The 20,844-nt window shown below is 55.4% G+C and overlaps 1 protein-coding gene across 7 annotated transcripts in view; it reads right to left on the reverse strand.

Annotated features, from left to right (window-relative positions):
- Positions 1-970: 970 nt before the first annotated feature.
- Positions 971-20,844, reverse strand: part of RPH3AL (rabphilin 3A like (without C2 domains)) — a 118,892-nt gene continuing 99,018 nt past the window's right edge. For 2 of the 7 annotated variants that reach the window (XM_032263404.1, XM_032263402.1), the window contains 3 exons: positions 14,289-14,402; positions 12,538-12,681; positions 9,706-10,453 (listed from right to left, as the gene is read on the reverse strand). In XM_032263404.1, coding sequence (XP_032119295.1) covers positions 10,419-10,453; positions 12,538-12,681; positions 14,289-14,402 — 293 coding nt within the window. In that variant the 3' untranslated portion in view covers positions 9,706-10,418. Of the gene's footprint in view, positions 1,158-2,303; positions 2,431-7,447; positions 8,641-9,705; positions 10,454-12,537; positions 12,682-14,288; positions 14,403-20,844 lie in introns of those variants that run through there. The other 5 variants (XM_032263403.1, XM_032263401.1, XM_032263405.1 and 2 more) reach the window with 5 other exon arrangements.

Raw genomic sequence — 20,844 nt, forward strand, 5'->3', positions numbered from 1 at the left:
GTACAGGAAGCTTGATGTTGGCATGTGCTCAGCTTCCGAGGAGGCCTCCAGACACAGCCCTGGCAGAAGGCCGAGGAGGAGCGGGCCTGTCTCATGGTCGGAGCAGCGAGAGAGTGTGGGGAGGTTCTGCACACTTTTAAACGGCCGATCTCATGAGAACTCACTCACCAAGGGGACACTGCTAAACCAATCATGACAAAACCGCCCCCAAGATCTAGGCACCTCCCAGCAGGCCCCACCTCCAACACTGGGGATCACAGTTGAAGCTGAGATCTGGGGGGACACAGACCGAAGGGAGATGGCTCTGGACCCCAATTCGGAGTCTGGCTGATGGCTCTCCTGTGTGTGCCTGCAGGAGCTGCTGGGCTTGGATGAGGGGCTCTCCCCATGTGGGGCGCCTGGCAACCTGGGTCTCACCCACAGCCTAGGGCAGAGATGCCACAAAGGCACAGACTTTCAGGGCCAGGAGACCGTGGAGTGCATCTGGCCCAACCTTGCACTTAACAGGGACTCCGAGGCCCAACTGGCCGAGTGACCCGTGCATACTTACACTGTGGTGGCAGCAGAGCGGAGGAGGGTGCCGCTGTGGCGTACCTGAGCGCTGTGTTTTAAAACAGCCACACCTTGTAGAATGAAGCTTGTCAGTGACAGGCTGTCTACTTGGCAGAGGTCCCATAAGACTGCAAAGGAGCTGAAAAATTCCTACCACCCAGCGATGCTGCAGCTGCTGTGATGTCACAGTGCAACACGTTACTCACGTGTTCGTGGTGATGCCGGTGGAAACAAACCTATACAGTGCCAGAGTCACACACAAGTGTACAGCAATGTCCTCCACCCTCACACTCACCACACATTGACTCACCCGTCATCCATCCAACCATCCCCTCCCTCACTCACCCTTCCTCCACCCACCCATCCCCCACTCCTCCACCCACTCACTCATCTGCCATCTCCCCATCCGCTAGCCGTCCTTACCCCTCCAGCCCCTACTCACCCATCCCTACCCTCCATCTGCCCATGCATCCATGCATCCATTGATCCAGCATTATTTCTTGACAGCTGACCAGGGACTCAAAGATGAACGAGCCTTGACTTCTGCCTTCAGGAGCTGGGCTCTGGGGAACCCAGCGTTGCCGCGCCGCGTCTGGAAGCACAGCCTAGGAAGGAGGTGCGGGGACTGATCTGAGCAGGCACCCTGCTTTGGGAGGCAGGGATGACACAGCCCAGTTTTGGGTTCCCTTCTCCCCATTAAAGAGCCTGGGCCGAGGTGGAGGCACAGGCAGTCAGGAAGGAGGGAGGAGGAGGGAGAAGCTTCACTTGTCAGCTGCTCAGCAGGTGCAGTCAGACTTAAAATGCCCCCAAAGAGTGGCTGCTGAGAGGCAGGGGGTGAGCACACCGAATTATCTTCTGGTAACTGGCATTGAAGATGCTGCAGACATCCTGGAGTCTGCATCAAAGGGCTCAGAGCTTCACCCATCTTGCTGGAGATGGGGGGGCGGCGCCTTGTCGGGGGCTCCCGAGGCTCTCTGAGCTCCCACCTCCTCCTCCTCCCGCCGGCCTGCTTGGTACTGTTGGAGGTGGGGGGCATGCTCTGCTTTGCCTTCTACACAAGACAGCCCTTGGTGGGCGGGCACTGCAGGTCAGAGCCTTGACCGTTTGCAGGGGAACGGAAAGGACAGGAGACTGGTGCATCAGGTCCTGCTCTGCGGGGCCACCAGGATGAAGCCACAGCAGGGGCTCTGCCCATGTTCTTCACACACACTCTGGGCAGTGCCGGTGCCAGGTTTTCCCTCCTCCTGCCCCTGTGCAAAAGAGCATTTGAAGCACCTGGATGAGCAATTCAGACTAACTGGATCTCCACATTTATTTGAGGCAGGGTCTTGCTCAGTCGCTCAGGCCGTAGTGCAGTGGCGCAAACGCAGTTCACTGCAGCCTCGAACTCTTGGGCTCAGGGGCGCCTCCCTTCCCAGCCTCCTGTGTAGCTGGTACGACAGGCACGCACCACCATGCCTGGGTACTTTTTAAAAAATTTTTGTGGAGATGGCATCTCTCCATATTGCCCAGGCTGGTCTCCAACTCCTGGGTTCAGGTAATCCTCAAGCCTTGGCCTCCCAAAGTGCTGGGATTACAGGCGTGAGCCGCTGCACCTGGCCTCCTCCGTATTCTGCAAACAGTCGAACATATTTTGTGTCTGTACGTATTAGGGTGTGCACACTTGTGTGTGGGTCTGTGTGGCATCCATCTCCCCTGGCAAGGCCCCTTCTGCCTAGTACCTCCCACAGCTGGGCCCTCCGGCTGCTCACCTTGTGCGGGAGGCTTCAGGGAGGAGTTCCCCGCCTGGCCTCAGCCTCCTTCCTGCTGGGGACCAGTCGTAGAGGAGGGAACGGAGCTTTTTCCTTGTAGTCACCTCAGGCTCATTGGCTGGGCCACCTATATAAAAAAAAAGAAAAGGCAGATTAATCAGAGAGAAGCCTGCACATGTATTTAATAACACAGGAGCTTCATGAAGAAGTGAATCTGAAGAACCTCTAAGCCTGAGTATTTCTTAGAGCAGCTCGATGAGGGCAGAAGTGGTGGAGAGTCGTGCTTGGGTGAAGACAGCACGGTCACTGGAGCGAGTGGACCTGAGCCAGGCATGCTCCGACCCCGCCCCTGATCCTCGTGATAAGATGCGCCTTTCCTCTGGGTATCACGAGGGTGCTTCTCGCATGAGGGGCTTCTGACCCGCTTCAGGGGAAGGTCGAACAGTCCTTCTTGCACCTGCTCCTTCTCAGATTTCTTCAGCCGAAGACACTCACTGGGCCGAGGTGCTCTGTTCTAGGGTAGTGTGTCCAGAACCCACCACGCTATAGAGAACAGCTCAGCGGCAGCCACTCTGCTGGCGGCATCCCAAACAACCCTCTGGAACTTCCTGTCTCCACCCGGGAGCTCCGAGGAACTCTCTCGTCTCACACACAGAGAGTGACAAACCCGGAGGGATCGAGGCAGGGCTGGGCTTCGGACCTGTGTCCAGTCAGGCACTCTGCCCCCTCCCCAGGCGGCCCCTCCACAGAGGGTCAGAGGATTCATCCCGTCCAGCCGTGACAGTGGAGCTGGCTGAACTCACAGAGTCTGCGCCCAGGAAGAAGCCAGCCAGGCAGCACCCGCCCTATGATCGCAGGGCCTCGTGCAAAATGAAAATGGGGGACCCTTATTCAACATGACAAAGTGTTTCCAGATGGTGACAGCAGATCACTGAACCAAGCCCAGGGCCCTTCGAGTCCCTTCTTGCCCATGGCGTGTGTCCATGGGGCCAGCACTGAGGCCAGGAGGGCTCCAGCCATCACAGGAAGAGCTGAAGCTCCTGGGGAAGGGGGCGCGCATCCTGCTTTAAAAGGAAAGGCAGACCCTGCATATCGCTGGTGGGAGTGTGAAGTGGTGAGCTTCAGCGCACTATGCTATGGCGGACCTAAAAACAATTAACTTAGAATTTCCATAGGATCCAGCAATTCCTCTGGGGTAGTTATTTATTTATTTAGAGACAAGTTCAGGCTCTGTCACTCAGGCTGGAGTGCAGCGGCACGATCATGACTCACCGTAGCCTCAACCTCCCAGGCCCATGGGATCCTCCCACCTCAGCCTCCGCAGTAGCTTGGACTACAGGTGTGGGCCACCATGCCTGGCTAATTTTTTGTATCTTTTATAGAGATGGGGCCTTGCCACATTGCCCAGGCTAGTCTTGAACTCCTGGGCTTAAGCCATCTGCCCATACCGGTCTCCCAAAGGGCTGAGATTACAGGCACGAGTCACTGCACCCAGCCCACTCTTGGGTATTTATTCAAAAGAACCAGAAGAAGGGACTCAAACAGGTACCTGTGCACTGCTGCTCACAGCAGCCTCAGACACAGCAGCCAAAGGTGGAAACAGCCCAATGGACAGGTGAATGGATACACACAGTGTAGTGTGTACACCCCAAGGAATATCAGCCAGCCATAAAATGGAATGAAATTCGGACAGGTGCTGCAATAGAAACGGACCTTGAATACACTGTGTGAAGTGAAATAAGCCAGACACAAAAGGATGAATACATGATTTCACTTACGTGAGGAACCCAGGGTGGTCACAGAGAAAGTGGGAAGGTGGCTACTCAGGCTGGGGGAGGGGACGCAGGGTACAGAGGTTCTGTTTGGGATCGTGGGAAAGTTCTGGAAATGGATGATGACGCTGGTTACACAGGGCTGCGAGTGTACTTAATGCCGCTGAACTATATCCTTCAATTCTATGTAATTTTGCTGCAATTTTTAAAAAGGGGGGCCGGTGCTTGTGGGAAGATGAGACACGTGTGGGCACCTGTGAGCGGCACAGGAGCCTGAGGGGTCACAGCTCCCCTGCTCGGAGCCAGGTGCCACGTCCCACAGTGGGGCTTCCACTGCCCTCTGAGAGGCTGAAGGTCAGCCCAGAGGCAGGCCCTGGGCTCCAAAAGCCCTAAGAGCTCACTTGATCCGTGGAAGCTACGGGAAACCCTCCCAGCCGAAGCCACCCCTGCAGCTGAAAGGGCAGCTGCTTCCATGAACCCACCCCCAAGTGCCAACGAAGGAAGACTGAGGTCAGAGCCTGGGGCCCACAGCCAGGCTGGGCCACGGACATGAGACAGTTTCCAGAATGGGGTGACATCGCAGCACTGACTGAGACTTACCCTCATATGTTACATTAGCATTGGGAAAACTCCCAGTGGAACAAGGGGCTGACCTTCCCCCATTCATCTAGAAGTTTCCATCTGTGCTGCTGACTCAGCAGCTGTCCCCACCTGCGCCTGCGTCCTCTGCCCTTGGAATCCCAATTTTTCCATATCAAGCCCTGGCCTTGCAGCCTGCAGGGCATGCTCTTTGACATCTGACCACCCCGATTCAAATTTAGGCCCTCTGGACCTCTAGGGGCCTCAGTTTCCTCCTCTGTAAAATGGGAACAATGAAGTCCCTGACTCACTGAAGTCCCCCACTCCCCTGCCCCATGGGCTAGGATTCCCTAAAGCTCATGGCAGGTGCCTGACTCAACGAACAGTGGCCTTGATGGTGATGACCGTCCCCGCACAGCAAAATGCTTCCTCTCTCCCTGGCCTTGGCTCCGTGGAACTGAGGCTCTGTTTGTTGTCGGCAAACAAAGCCCAGCTGGGGAGAGGATGTGGGGCTTTGGCGAAGGAAGCTGGGGAGCCAGGGACGGTGCTGCCTGGAGTCCTGACGGGCCTCTCTCCCCGAGCCAGGCAGCTTCCCTCTCTGAAGCCTGCCTTGCCCTGCTCGGCAGAACACACCGCGGCCACCATGGTTCACAGAGAGCCTGGAACAGGGCAGGACAAATAGGGCAGGCTGTTGAGAACCCTGAGAGGCAAGGCCAGAAAGTGGGCATTTTCTCATGTGGGAAAGATGCTGGCCCCCACTTCTAGGGTGGAAATGGCTCTAACCTGCTGGGCCTGTGCTCCAGGGCTGAGCGACAGCTTGGGATCATGCATCTGTCCCGGTTGGGACACAGCAGCTGGACCGTGGGGAAGGGCTGCATTCTCTCTGCTGGCTGGGTCTCCTCCCCCCGCACCCGGTCATCTGCCAAGGGCCATGTATCTCTATCCCCAGCTGGGGTGGGTGTAGGGAGATGCAGGTGAGCTGCTTCCTACGGGGAGCCTCTGCATCAGCTGGGAACTGAAATGTGCACATTGTCAGCCCCGCCGCAGACCTCTGAATTAGAAACTCCAGGGCAGGATCTGGGTTCTGTGTCCTAACAGGTCCCCTGGTTGGTTCAGATGCAGCAGGAGGGTGGGGCCATGTCTGTGCTGTCCACTACCAAACCCTGGGCCTAGAACACTGCGCCTGCGCCAGGAACGTGTGCATAAACATCATTACTCCAAAGCCCCAAAGGAAGGCATGTGAAGGGTTACTGTGCCCCAGTGCTGGGCCGCCGCCCTAGTCATGCTCACACGGCATCTCGACTGCTCCTGCGGCAGGTGCCTCACCCAATTCCACCAGAGAAACAGCGGGTGGCTGCTGACGTGCTGCTCACCGTGGTAGAGCTCTACCAGCGCTCTTGTGTTTTAAATTTTCACAGTCATCCTGGGAAGGAAGTGTTATCCCCATTTCACAGGTGAGAAAACAGGCAACAGAGAAGCACCCGTAATTCCAGGTACTAAGGAGCACATCTGGGATTTGAAACCAGGGCCCAAAGTTCACGAGCTCTCCACTTGCTGCGTCTTTTAGGGACCACTTGGGCTATCTGGTATTTGGAACAAATGTGGTCCCTTCCATACGTCCTGATTTTTACGGATGGCACAGAACATCTTCCAACTGCTACCAGGGAAGGCTCGGTTCTGAAAGTTAATTTGTAAGTTGGTTGCTTGTGACTAAGAAATCGGTTTTGAAAAAAAGGATTTCTGGGTTCCCAGGCCAGCCCACAAAGAACCCTGGACTCCCAAGGCAGCCCCAGGCTCCTGTGAGGGGCTGCATCTCACCTCAGCTCTGAAGCTGACACTTCCAAGGTGAAGTCGTCTTGATGAACGCCTCTCTAGGAAATGCATTTGGAAACCACCTGGGGCTGCAGGGACTGGGTCTGGCCCAGGCGCGGGGTTCTGGTGGGGCTGAGTGTGGGGCCTTGTGCTGCAGCAGGTCTGAGAGGGCTTCGGCCCCAGAGAGACGTGGGCAGAGCACCTGCAGTTGAGAGCTGCAGATGGACAGACGGACAGAGGACCGAGCCCCTCCCAGGCTGCTGTTTCCAGGTCGGTGTGGACACAGGGACTTCGGGGCAGCCCACAAGCTGTCGTTTCTCTGCCAGGCAGGTGTTTACTCACTCATCTGCCATGGCCTGGGGCTCTCACTGCCCCATCCCCCTGCCCTGCGGGTTCATCAGGAGTTTGAGGCTTATTTTTCCATAAAACTTCATAGTCTACTTTTTTTTTTTTTTTTTTTTTGAGACGGAGTTTCGCTCTTGTTACCCAGGCTGGAGTGCAATGGCGCGATCTCGGCTCACCGCAACCTCCACCTCCTGGGTTCAGGCAATTCTCCTGCCTCAGCCTCCTGAGTAGCTGGGATTACAGGCACACGCCACCATGCCCAGCTGAATTTTTTGTATTTGTAGTAGAGACGGGGTTTCACCATGTTGACCAGGATGGTCTCGATCTCTTGACCTCGTGATCCACCCGCCTCGGCCTCCCAAAGTGCTGGGATTACAGGCGTGAGCCACCGCGCCCGGCCCATAGTCTACTATTTTAAAAGGGTAACTCTCCTACAAAGTTTGTATCGTAAAGCAGGAGTGCCCTGCTTACCTTGAGTCCGTCTCTAGGTAACCCTTACAACTCTTTTTAGTCCCTTGGCATCTAAAATCTCATGCGGATTCCGCCTTGATTTTGTAATTTTATAGAGCATTATGTATTATATCATGACATAGCTCTCACATGTGATCTCCCGGACACACATAACCTTCTTGTCTGTCCTTGTGCACCTCCTGTCCTCCTCTGGGCTGGCTGGCATTGGCCTCTAGCCCAGCCACCCAGCTCCACCATCACCCTGAGGGTTCTCTCCTGTATCGGGCTCCAGTTTCCTGTGCCCCCTGTACCCTCTCTCCTGGTTTTCTCCCTTGTTTTGTGGGAGCACATCCTGGAGTAGCTGCCTGAGAAAGAGGGCAAGGGGGGTGATATTTTTCAGGAACTCACATGTCTGAACATATCTTCATTCTACCTTCACACTTCACTAAGTTCTAGCTGACAGAAAAGTCTAAATTAGAAATCATTTCCCCTCAGAATTCAGAAGATCCTGCTTCACTGTGCTCCGGCTTCAAAATTTGCTTTGAGAATTTCAGTGCCATTTGAATTCCAGATTCTTTGTGTGTGACCTTTTTTCCTTCTTCGTTGGAAGGCTTTGGGATAGTCTCCCTTTATCCTGGTGTCCTGAAATTTCTTAAGAAGGTTTGGTATAGCTCCTTAATTTTCTTACGTTGAAATATTTCTGACACATAAAAAATACAAATCTATACAGTGAGTGAAAGGCAGGAAAGCACTGAACATGTGGGTGGGGCTCGTGGACTGGGGGTCCCACAGTGGACTGGGCAGACACACTGTTTTCAGAACCCCCAGTGTCAGGGCCTGCCCATCTGTTCTCTTTCATCAGTTTTCCAGAGGTAAATTCAATAATGTTCTGCCTTGGGGGTGGACAGATGGGGACCAGGCCTGGCTTTTATCAGCCCCTTTCAGGGATTTTAATGAGGAATGAGGGCCTCCACATTAACACCCTGATTTCAGTTAGGTGCCCTGGCCTGGCCTTTGGCAAGGCTTGGGGTCCCCAGTCCAGAATCTTTTCAGATCACCCTTGGCCGGCAGTACACCTGTCTCCCACCATGCTCAGGGAAGGGCAGTCCCCAGACCGGGAGACGGGACCAGAGGTCTAAAGACTTCTTTCAATCAATACAATTTTCAGACCCACGCTGGGCTTCCTGGTTAGGGACACCTGGCCCTCCACGTTCTGTGCATTTGGGGTATTCTGCAGAGCAAATAGGCTTGTTCATGCTTGGCTTCCTTCTTTGTAGACATTTCGGGGCTGACATTAAGTGAATTATACCGCTCAGCTTCCAAAGTTCCTCTTCTTTTTCTCTTTGTGGTTTATGCCATTTTCATTCTTTTACGTCATTCTAGTGGGGTTTTGAGGGACAGAGGAAAATATGAATATATTCAGTGCGCCATATGTAACCAGCAGTCCTTGTCCATTTAAAATTCATTTTTGCATACGTCCGTATGTTTGTGGAACTCATTCTGATTATCTGTGTTGTGAAATACTTCCTTTTGTATGTAGATGGCCTTGCTTATCCACGCAGCGTCAGGTGTGTGAGCCGCATGAACACACACAGATCGAGCCCCTCCTTTCTCTGCGGCTTAGGAAGTGTTCCAGCAAGTCAATGCATGACAGTTTTTTCCATCCATTTTCTATGGATGCATCTCAGAAACACAGGCAATTGTGGTCTTTTGATCAACACACTGGCTCAATGCAAATTTAAATCTTCATTGTTTTAATTCTGAAGCATAACGTGTCACAGGGAAAGTGAGTACTCCTTTACCATTTGCCAGCAGCAAGGACAAAAAGCGAATGGTGGGGGCCCAGGAGCTCCCAGCTTGGAGAGAAGGAGGCCCTTCCGGATCCGGGGACCCAGGGGTGGGGTGGGGGAGGCAGGAGGAGAGCAGGTGTGGACACTGTCATGCACACGCCCCCCCACACGTTCTCTCTTCAGGGAAGGGTTTTCCAGAAGCATTTGCCCATACTCGAAGTATTTGCATGCCAAGCCAAACCTGCTAAGAGAAGTGAACTAATGGCTGAGGGGAGCCACGTGCCCTGGCCGGGGAGTTGCCTGAAGGCTGCTCTTCAGTGAGTTAACAGCGTCCACCAGAAACATTCCCAGCTCCTCAAGCTGAAGACAGGCTGAGCAAAAACCAGGCAGGCTGTGAGGGGATTCAAAGAAACCTAATAGGGCCGGGCGCGGTGGCTCGCGCCTGTCATCCCAGCACTTTGGGAGGCCAAGGTAGGCAGATCACTTTAAATCAGAAGTTTGAGACCAGCCTGCCCAACATGGCAAAATCTTATCTCTTCTAAAAATACAAAAATTAGCTGGGCATGGTGGTGGGCACCTGTAATCTCACCTACTCAGGAGGCTGAGGTGGGAGAATTGCTTGAGCCTGGGAGGCAGAGGTTGCAGTGAGCCGAGATCATGCCACTGCACTCCAGGCTGGGCAACACAGCAAGACTCCATCTCAGAAACAAACACACAAAAACCAAAGAAACCTAACAATGCCAGGTTTCACCTGCAGTCCTGGGCCAGCCCACGGGAGGGGGGCCTGCTCCTGCCTCCCACAGCTGAAGGGAGGGGGAGGTGGGCGAATCTCACACCCCACTGAAGGGAGGGGGAGGTGGGCGCTGCTCTGGCTCCAGTGCTCACCTCTAAGGGCCACACACAGCTTTGGAGGCCATGCCCTAGGTTTCATTTGATCTTGCCATTAATATAGCAATGGAGAAAGCCCTGCCTGGCTGCCCCTCTGACACTGCATGTGGGAAGTCCCCCACACCCTAGCCCAACCCAAGACCCAAGCAAACTTACAATAATCACAAGGTAGGTTGGGGTCGTGGGGCGGGGGCAATAAATAAGGTTGGGGTTGAGGGCAGCAGTGGGAGGGGTGGTGGAAGCAGAGGGCCCCCTGGAGAGAAGGGGTGCAGAAAGGCACTGGGTGGGGATGCAGACAGCTCCCAACACTGGTTTGTTGCGTCGTGGGCAAAAGGGTGGCTGGCGAGGGCACAGGGACCCGTCCGGGAGGAGCCTCGCAGGGTCTGGCTCCAGCTTTCTCCAGAATCTTCCACGGGGAAGTCTGTTCCATGCACCCAGCGCCTCAGCCCGGGCAGCTGGAGGGGCCTGCTGGAGCCACATCAGCAGCGGGGGATGGCCCAGGTGTGTCTTTTACCTTTGGAGGAAAGAAGAGGCCACCACGAGGTGAGCAGGGGTGGAGTCCCTCCCTCCCCAGTGACATCGCGGCCTTTGGGAATGAGAGGGAGGGCTGGTGGGGAAGGCAGGCTTCTGCTGACAGCGCCCCGGCTCGAGACCAGCACCACACCACTCTGCGCTGCTGTGTGATGGCGGCAAAGTCACCGGTCCCTCTGGGCTTCAGGCCCCCTCCCAACCCAGGTGACCAACACAGCAACCCCAAAATGCCGGAAGGAGCAGATGGACACGGAAATAGAAAATTCTCCTCCGAGCTGATCCTTTCCAAGCTGTTTCTTAAGCCTGGGAACACTCTCTCCACACTGGGCCACATGGCTTCCCCTTTATTACCCCCAGAGGACCCCCAGGGGAAAGCAGTCCGTGTGGACATTGCATTTTGTCTCTCTGGAACCCTGTGAGGGACACCTTATCGATAACAGAACTGAGTGCAGAGAGATCAAATACAAGGGTGAACCGTATCGAATTGCTGATATTTCACTGTTTTTGAACCAAAAAAATGCAATTTCAGTTGGGTGCGGTGGCTCTTGCCCGTAATCCCAGCACTTTGGGAGGCCAAGGTGGGAGGACTGCTTGAGCCCAGGAGTTTGAGACCAGCCTGGGTAACACAGGAAGACCCCACCTCTTTGAAAAACACATAAAAAATAGCCGAGCATGGTGGCATGTGCCTATAGTCCTAGCTACTTTGCAGGCTGAGACAGGAGGATTGCTTGAGCCCCGGGGGTTGAGGCTGCAGTGAGCTGTGATCACACCACTGCACTCCAGCCTGGGCAACAGCATGAGGTCCTGTCTCAAAAAAAAAAAAAAAATGCAATTTCATGTGGTTCAACCTGGGGGGTCTGTTCAAGATCCCGTGGCTGTGGGTGGCAGGGCTGGGACAATGACTCAGGCTGCCTGATCTACACTGACCTCTGACCTCTGTGGAGGACCCCCAGGAGGCTAGAAGGAGGGGGCAGGTCTGCTCCACACCAAAGATGCCTCCCGGTGCTCTGCAGCTTCTGGGGAACCATTGAGTGGGGGAGGGGAGGCGGGAGAGGCATTCCTACGGTGGCTGCCAGGTGCCCTCCACACCTCGGGAGGGAGATCGGCTGTCGCCCTGGTGCGTGTGTGTACCCACAAATTGAGTGGGGGTGGGAGGCGGGAGAGGCATTCCCTCAGTGGCTGCTGGGTGCCCTCCACCTGGAAGGGAGATCAGCCACCACCCTGGTGCATGTGTGGACCTGTGAATCCTCAGGCCAGGGAAGGGCCCAGCCCACCCAGGGCTTCTTTCTTGAAGGAGACGAGGCCGATCCTGCACCTGCGCAGCTTTCTCTGGCCTCAGTGTAAGAAGGACCCCCTCCCCTGTCACAGGACGGTCCTGGGCCGGCCAGGGCTGGGGCCAGCAGGTACAGGGCAGAGTGGGATCCCAGGATTCTCCCCTCACTCTCTCTGTGCCTTGGTTTCTCCCCCCATCAGATGGGGATGATAAGCCTCCCAGCCACTCTGCCAAAAGAAGGCAAGTTTACCCCCAGAGGCGCCAGGCAGGTTGGGCTCCGTGTCCCAGGCCCTGTGGTTCTGGAATGTCCCTCCAATGACCTGGGCCAGCTCCAGGCTGGGCTCTGTTTCCAAGGGGTTGATGTGGCTTCCTCTGCCATGTGGCAGGTTTGGGGAGGGCAAGGGCTGTCCCACCTTGCTCCCAGCTCAGGCTGGGCACTTGATGAGGCTCAGTGAGGACTGACTGCCTGGCGCACAGTAGGTGCCCTTGAGCGGGAGATGTAGTATCACGGTAAAGCCATCAGAGAGATGGGGAAATGCTTTGTAACGCTGAGGATGGTAACCACTGCTGTAATTACCAAGTGGCTATGGAATCGCTACCATGACCAATTTGGGCCCCTCTCTCTGTTCCTGACAGGCCAGGATGGGGTCTGGCTCACCTGGTCCCCAGCACAGTGCTCGGTAAACATGGGGCACTGACCATGTCACCCACCACCCTCCAGTTTGGGAGGAGTGAGTGAGAGAGGACGTGGCCGGGGGGCAGGAGAGGGGAGAAGGCAGCAGCCGGGTACTCACCAGGGCCCTTCAGGTCAGCCCGGGGCAGAGTGCCCTGCGGGTCAGCAGAGCCTGTCCCTGTCTCACTGGCCAGGCTGCTCTGGCTCCCGGAGAGGTGGCCGGGTGGGCGGGCGAGCCCCATCCTGGGGGCCTCATCGCTGCCACCTGTGGGAAATCATGTGTGGGCCCCATGGGTCTCAAACTGAGAGGGGGTGATCATGGTCGAGGTCCTCGTTGGGAACCATGGTGGGTCTCTGTGGGATGTCTGCCCCCCACCCCACCCACATGGCCGCCAGGCTCTGGCATGACCCCACCCTCTGGTCACTGCTGCTGGGTCCAAGAACGGGACTGCAGGTCACTTCACTAAGTCATAAGTCACCAACATGAAAATCCACAATGATCACAGACTGGGGATGGGGGTGGGGATACATATTTTGGTTAACCTAATGAGAGAGAGATGTTGATGGCTGCCTTAACTCACTAAACGATCCTCATGCAAACATGGTTTTTGGTCCTCGCCTGGCCAAGAGAGAAGACGTGAAGCCTGCTACTTTGCTGACCTTTTCCCGACTCCCAGTCCTATGTGGTCAGAGCTGAGGGTGGGTGTGGAGCGAGGGACCAGAGCTCATGGTGGGAGGAGGGGTGAGTATAAAACCTGCCCTGGAAACCTAGGCTGGCAGGTAAGTTTCCTTTATACTCGTCTAAATCTCTAGAATCTTTAGACTGAAGTCACTGGTGCAGGGAAAGTTTTCATCTCTGACACCATCTCTACCTACTGATACTGGCCACTTGGAAAGCTGCACTGAGGAGGATTCTGAGGGCTCATCCGGGCTCTGTGATCACCTAGCAATGTCTGCCCTGGTCATGGAGTGGGGAGTGGTGATAGGTGTGCCAGGCCTCTGCTGGCTCTGATTTAGCTCACACTTCCATTCCCAGCCCAGTCTTGGTCCCGAGACAGGACCCCCAAGGCACTTCATTCCCGTTCGGGGCTCAGTTATTATAGAGCCCTTTCTTCCTATCTACTAAAATTGTCCTCCCTGAAACTTCTTTCCAAGATCCCAGTTCCAACCAGTGGGGTGACTGAACGAAGCTGGCCCTTTTTCCAAAGTCCTTCCTGGTTTCGAAGTCCGTCTCACTTGCTAACAAGAAGAAAATGTAGGCCCAGAGGTCACGGCAGGTCCTGGGGACCCCACGGTGGTTTCATGGCAGATCTGGGCTCGTGCAGGGAACTTTGTCCCTGATTTTCACACTCTCAGGATTCAAGAGGCAACCTCTCAGCTGGGGAACACTCACAGGTGAGCGTGGGAGTCCCAGGTGTGCCGGCCCTGCCTCCCATCGTCCACCTGCCCTCCTTCTCCCGCTGTGTGGACAGAGGAGCCTCAAGAAGCCTGATCACCCATCCCTAGGCCTGCTTCTCCTTCCAGATGTAGAAGAGCTCTGTGGACACCTGGGGGGAAGCAGCAGCATTTTTTGGGATGGAGGAGGACAAAGTCTTGCTGTCACCAGGCTGGAATGCAATCACTGCAACCTCCGCCTCCTGGGTTCAAGAGATTCTCCTGCCTCAGCCTTCCAAGTAGCTGGGATTACAAGCATATGCCACCACACCCAGGTAATTTTTGTATTTTCAGTAGAGATGGGGTTTCACCATGTTGGCCAGGCTGGTCTCGATCTCCTGACCTTATGATCTACCCATCTTGGTCTCCTAAAGTGCTGGGATGACAGGCGTGAGCCACCGCGCCCGGCCAATAAGCAGCATGTTACTCCCCACCTACCTGACTTTCTCCAGGGTTTGTCGTCTTTTGGGTCCCTGACCCCAGTGGGTGGGAGTCTGTCCTCTAGGCTGGAGGAGCTGAGATCTGAGTCACTGTCACTGTCACTGGAAACCCCTGGAAAAGACAGACCACAGCACAGGAAGTCACACAACCAGACACTGCTGCAGGCACAGACAGGGGCCAGGACAGGCCTCCCCAGCTGGGGACAAAGTGGCGTGGCAGCCCAGCTGGCCCTTTTGCTTTGGGCAGGAGATGCAATGGCCTGCGGACGGGAGGGCACGCGTTTCTGCTGGCCACAGAGGGGAGTCCTGGCGTGAGGAGGCTGGGACTCAGAGGCTCAGCGTGACCAGCATACAGTTCACCTGCTGGCCAGCCATCTCCACATGTCAGCCCCGTTTTAGTTCCCATGATGGAACCAGAACCCGCCCGCCATGGCGGAGGCTGATTATCACGGCGCTGTGGACACAGCAGCTCTGAAGCCTCCACCCGGTGAGGCAGGAGGCCCAAGGCGATGCTCTGTGGGGATGAGGGTGGCGTCAGGCCTGACCTGAGGGAGCGTCCCAGGCATGTTCCACAGACACGTTCACCGAAGCTTCAGAACAACTGTGAGGTAGGAAAAAGCATTACCCCCATTCCACAGGCAAGACTACAGGGGCACACGCCCAAGGGGAAGAGCCGGGATTCTCCTCACAGCAGGCCATGCTCACAGCCCTGACTCCACTGGAAGAGCTGAACTGGGAGGCGGCAAGCCTGGGCTCTCATCCCAGTTCATCCAGTAACTCGCAGTGGGGTCTTGCAAATGTGGAAGGGAGCCAGACAGATGGGACTGGAATCCCAGCAGGGGGAGGCGAGGATGTTGTCACAGCGAACGCCCACTGTGGGAGGAACTCTCTCTTCTGGGCTAAATGGGACCGTGTTTGGCTGGGTAATCAACAGTGGGAGTCATGATGCAGGATGCGGCCACCTGTTAAACGTTCTATTTTCATTTTAAACACAGAAATGTATACCTATTCGCCAATCCTTCGATGCCAGGCTTGGGTGCTCCTGCAACATTGGCCCACGTGGCCTCCTGTGTATAAACCGCACCATGCTGTGTTGTCTGCGACCCCAGTTGCAGTTTCTCTGAATTTTGGCAGGACCCACAGACCCTGGCGAAGGAGGACAACTGCAGAATCTCCCTTTCTCCATCTCTTCCTTTTGGCTTTCACAGTTGTCCTGCCCATCCCTAATTCCACAGATTTTTATAAAGCAAGTTGCTTCCATTAAGACTTTCCAGGGCCGGGCATGGTGGCTCATGCCTGTAATCCCAGTACTTTGGGAGGCCAAGGTGGGTGGATCACCTAAGGTCAGGAGTTCAAGGACGGCCTGGCCAACATGGTGGAACTCCGTCTCTACTAAAAACACAAAAATTGGCTGGGCATGGTGGCAGGCACCTGTAATCCCAGCTACTCAGGAGGCTGAGGCAGGAGAATCACTTGAACCCGGGAGGCAGAGGTTGCAGTGAGCCGAGATTGTGTCACTGCACTCCAGCCTGGGCAACAGAGGGAGACTCCATCTTAAAAAATAAAAAAATAAAAAAAGACTTTCCAAAGTCTCAGTTTTCATGAAACAATTCTGTCTCTTTTCTGACTCTTTCCGTCAATTCGTATAACATTTATTTAAATGTGACATCATTGCAATACCTAGTACAACTGCACAGAAAGATCTGGATCAAGGGCAACCAGCTTTGCAGGCGAGAAGCTCAGCAGATGAGGCAGGAGTGGTCAGGCGCCTGTCAGTGTTTTCCTTGGGGAATGCCAAATGCTGGTGGTTATGGAGGAAGGTTAGGATGGGTTGAGCTCCTATGCCAGGCACTGCGCTGGGTTCTTAGTGAGCATCGTCCTCCTCAGTCTTCCAGACAGCCCTGAGCCACAGTACCCGCTGGTGGGAGATGAAACCGGAAACAACATCGATCTATACCGAGGGAGGCTAGCAGGTGACATTTGATCCACCAAGCCCTTTCTGGAGCAGTGTATAGGGAGAATTCAGAGACGGCATGGAGTTAGTGGGAGGAAGTACCTGGTTAGTAAGGAAAATCCACCGTGGGCACTGGGATGGGAAATGGTAGCTTCCATGGAGATCCAGAGGCTACTGGAAAGCTTTCGTGCCTTCAGCCTATGTCACATTTCAAATAAGGATGTCAAGGGTCTTGGAACCAAGCAAGCAGAGGCTGGAGCTGCTGCCAGGTGGACCCAGAGACTCTCAACCCTGTGCACCCCCAGAGGCTGGAGCTGCTGCCAGGCAGACCCAGAGACTCTCAACCCTGTGCACCTCCAGAGGCTGGAGCTGGTGCCGGGCAGAACCAGAGACTCTTAACCCTGTGCACCCCAGCAGAGCAGCCAGCACACAGCAGGTGCTTCATGAAGCTCAGGGACGTGTGGTCTTGCCTCTTTTCTCCTCACGTCCTGCCATTTTCACAGATATGGCTCTTGAATTGGCTGCTTCCTCACTGTCACTGCCTTGTTTAACTCGAGCTGTTGGCTCCTGCCACCTGGACTCCTGTCACGATGCCCCACCTGGACCCCAACTGCAGGCACCCCACGGTGTGTTCTCTGCATAGCCAGATCCAGCAAGAGCATAGGTCCCGGCTTCACCCTCTTTAAAGGCTCCCCATGCCCCTAGGGCCTCACCAGGCTCCCGGCCTTTGTCTACTTTTCCAGCTGCATCCCACGACACCCGCTGTCTCCCCCAAGCCTCCAGCCTCCTGCGGCTTGTGGGTCTTGCCGCCACCTCTGGCTGTGACTGGCTTGCCTCTGCCCAGAATGCCCTGCCCACCCGTCTTCTCTTGGCTTAGTTAGAAAACTACCTCCTCCAGGAAGCCCTCAGTCTCCCCTGTGCCCTGGCTGGCTGGATGACCTATACTCTCTGCTATAGCTGCACCAACTGCTTTCTGCCCTGTTTGCTTCCCCCAGCAGGTCGAGAGGTTCCTTGAGGGCAGGGACCAAATAGCACAGGCAAACGAGGCTGGTGTGGCTCTCCTCTCTGTGGGCCCGACCTGTGCTCTGGGGCAGGAGTGATGAGCATGGGATGGGGCCTGGCCTTTCCTTCCTCCACCTGCTCAAAGGCGCTGCCTTTTTCTGCCCTGCTCTCCAGGAAGAGTTCAGCTTTGGCTCCTCGGACTTCTGCGACACAGCATTAAGAGGAGAGGGCATGGAGCGTGGCTGTAGTCTGCATGCCCCTTCCTAGTATGTGACAATGCAAGCAAAACCTGCCTCATTTTGCAGTTGTTTTTCAGGTCCTGGACTGAACTACTTTGATCATGAATCTACCAAGACTGGACCTCATGGGCGTCAGTTTCATAAGCATTTATGTAGTTTTGATTCACTGATTAGATGCCAACTTCATGGGTCCCATGAAAAAGGGCTAGGAGGAGGTGGCAGAAGGCAGGGTTTCCTGCTGGACTCCTGGAGAAGGCCATTCCCCACGTCACCCCTGAGGCAGCCACAGTGGAGGGCTATGGCTTATCCTCCCCGGAGGCCAGGCCACTTCAATGCACAGCAGGAGAGTCCCTGCAGCGGGGTAGCTTGCCTCCATGTCGGTCTCCGCCTCTCTCTGGCAGAGATGCTTATGGGAGATCCAGTCATGCTTCCTGACTTGAACTGGCCCAGCTTGCCCATGGCTAATATGCAAAATCTACACAGTCCGGGGCTGGAGTGGGTGGGGCTCCATGCTGCTCTAGCTGGCTCCTTTGGTGCGAAGGGGCAGATGCCAAAGGACTTGGAAGGAGGCGACAGGATGGGATGTCCCAGGACTGGGTTAGGGAGGCGAGCTCACCCTCTCCATCGTCCCTGCCCTGTTCTGTCATCTATCACACGTGGTTACAGAGTCGGGCTGGGAGCAGGCGAAAACTGCAAGACAACCGTGAACTGCGCCACGCCTCATCGTGAGGACGGCATTTGTTATGAGCTGTGCATTTTATCCAAAACGGCAACCCTGGAGGTGGGGTTGGGGTCAGGGAGTCTCACGGCCTAGTCCCCATGTGTGCCTGTGTGCACAAAGGTTAACAACAAAAAAAATGTAGAAATCCTCCCCAAGTTACAGTCAGCCGGCTTGTTCTTCATCTCCTTTTACACAGACCCCAAAGGGCCACAGCCGTGAAAAAGGGCAGAAGAGCCTCCGACGCCAACTGAGCTCGCAAAGGTGACACAGAGCAGGTACCAGGCAGCCAGTGAAACAGGCTCACGGCTTTCAGATGCTTCTCCCCGGCTGCAGCCTCTCTGCTCATTGTGTCTGCGATTTCAAGCTGGGGCTTAGAGGTCTTTGTGGTACAAACCCAAATCCCATTTCTAATCCACTCTAATAAACACCACTCGAAAGAAATAAATCAGAGGAAGTCAGCGGTGCCCACACCAGCCTTGGGTTCACTGCCAGTGCAGAAGGCCTACACCGGAGAACCCTGCTGAGAAGTCCCTGGCCCACCACGAACACCGCAGGCCAAATGTCCCCAGCTTCCTCGGGATGCGAAGGAAGCAGCCTTCCCTTCTGCCCCCACTCCGGAAACGTCATTGAAACCCAAACCTCGCCTAATTTGCCATTCGATGGCCACTGCCGCCTTTCTCCCCGCACAGCAGCTGTACTGTCAGTCTTCCAGGTCCATTCGCAAAGCTTTCAGGCTCATACATCTTTTGGCCCTTACTCTTCCATCCTCAACATAACACTCTGTGTCTGAAGGCTGATATATTTTTTTCTCCTTAATTCCCCAAAGGCTGAGTCTGGGATGGCTTGCCGAGGGGCCCTGTACTCTGCCCACACCTGAATTTTCAGATGGAAGATGGGGGAACACCAGGGAGAAGCCTGTCCCAATAGTCTTTCGGAGAAAGACATATCATCAGATGGAGTCGCCCAGTGCCACCAAGAGGCAGGAGTGGGGGAGGAGCTCCCTCCACAGTGGCCTGAGCCACTGCTGGATTCCTGGCATCCCTCAGACTTCCCCACCGTGGTCCAGTAGGGCTGCCTGCCTGCCTGGAGCTCATCCTCAGCAGCGCCAGCCCCAGTGCCAGCCGTGCCCACTTCTCTGGGGAGAGGCCAGCTTTTCCTTCCCCCTGCTTACTCTTGGCTGGATTTGCAATTTGACTGTCACCATGGAAACTCAGCGTTTTGGTATATGGTGGGGGGGGAGGGTCTTTCCTCCTGGAGACTCTTGACTGCCTCAAAAGACGTGTGTGGCCGCTGCTGTCCCAAGGAGGCGCCTGGCCTGGGCGGGTCCAGGGATGGGCATCATGCTGGCCATCTGGCCTCATAGCGCTGCTGTCTGGGATATGGGGGGCCTGCTTCCAGGTTCTGCTCAGCCACCACCTCTCTCTGTGACCCCAGGCATCTCCCCAAGCTGCGCTGCAAAAACACAGAGGCTGAGCTAGGCACCCACTCAGGGTCTGAATCCTGGGATTCAACCTCGGGTCAGCCCATTGGTGGACGTAGCCCTGGTGCCCTTGCTGGTCAGGGGTGGGGAGAGGCTCCCTCTGGACCACGCAGCACTGCTGGCTGCACAAGGGCAGCCAACAGCCTGTGGGTTTGGGAGGCACTTGTGAGCTACGGCTGCTCTGCCTGGAGGCTCCCAAAGCCCCCAGAAATTATGGGAATTATAGAGGAAGAGAGATATTTTCAGCAAACATTCTGCCAAGCCAAAGCAGATGGTGGAAAATTTTGCATACTAAAAACACAACATTTTTTAATGTAAAGGAATGGTGATATGGCCTCGGGGAGTGTAGACAGTCTGAATTAGCCCTCTCCAGCCCACCAGCTGGGCACAACTGCAGAGACGCAGGGCTATCTGTCCCTGCTGGGACAAGGAATGGATGCTCCTCCTCACACAGGGCAGGCTCCGTGCCTGAAATCCCACGGAGATGCCTCCCCAGGCCAGGGCTCCCTCTTGGTGGCAGCAGAGGGGAGTGGGGGAGTCATCAGCTCTGAGACTTGGCGCAGTGTCCCACCTCTGCCACTTCCCAGTGGTATGACTCTGGGCCAGTTTCCTATTCTTCTTTTTTTTTTTGAGACGGAGTTTCACTCTTGTTACCCAGGCTGGAGTGCAATGATGCGATCTCGGCTCACCGCAACCTCCGCCTCCTGGGTTCAGGCAATTCTCCTGCCTCAGCCTCCTGAGTAGCTGGGATTACAGGCACGCGCCACCATGCCCAGCTAATGTTTTGTATTTTTAGCAGAGACGGGGTTTCACCATGTTGACCAGGATGGTCTCGATCTCTTGACCTCGTGATCCACCCGCCTCGGCCTCCCAAAGTGCTGGGATTACAGGCGTGAGCCACCGCGCCCAGCCTATTCTTCATTTTTGATAGAGACATCATCTCCCTATTTGCCAAGGTTGGTCCCGCATTCCTGGGCTCAAGTAACCCTCCCACCTCGGCCTCCCAAAGTGATGGGATTACAGGTGTGAGTGCCCGGCCGTGGGCCAGTCCTTTGCCAACCTGTGTGCTCAGTGGCTCACCTGTGGAATGGGGGGTGGGGGCTCCTGTCCCAGGGTGTGAAAACAGTGGTCGGCATCTGACCTGTGGCAGGTCCCTGA

Source organism: Sapajus apella, unplaced genomic scaffold (genome assembly GCF_009761245.1).
Source record: "Sapajus apella isolate SASKATOON/1434 unplaced genomic scaffold, GSC_monkey_1.0 scaffold136, whole genome shotgun sequence".
Taxonomy (NCBI): domain Eukaryota; kingdom Metazoa; phylum Chordata; class Mammalia; order Primates; family Cebidae; genus Sapajus; species Sapajus apella.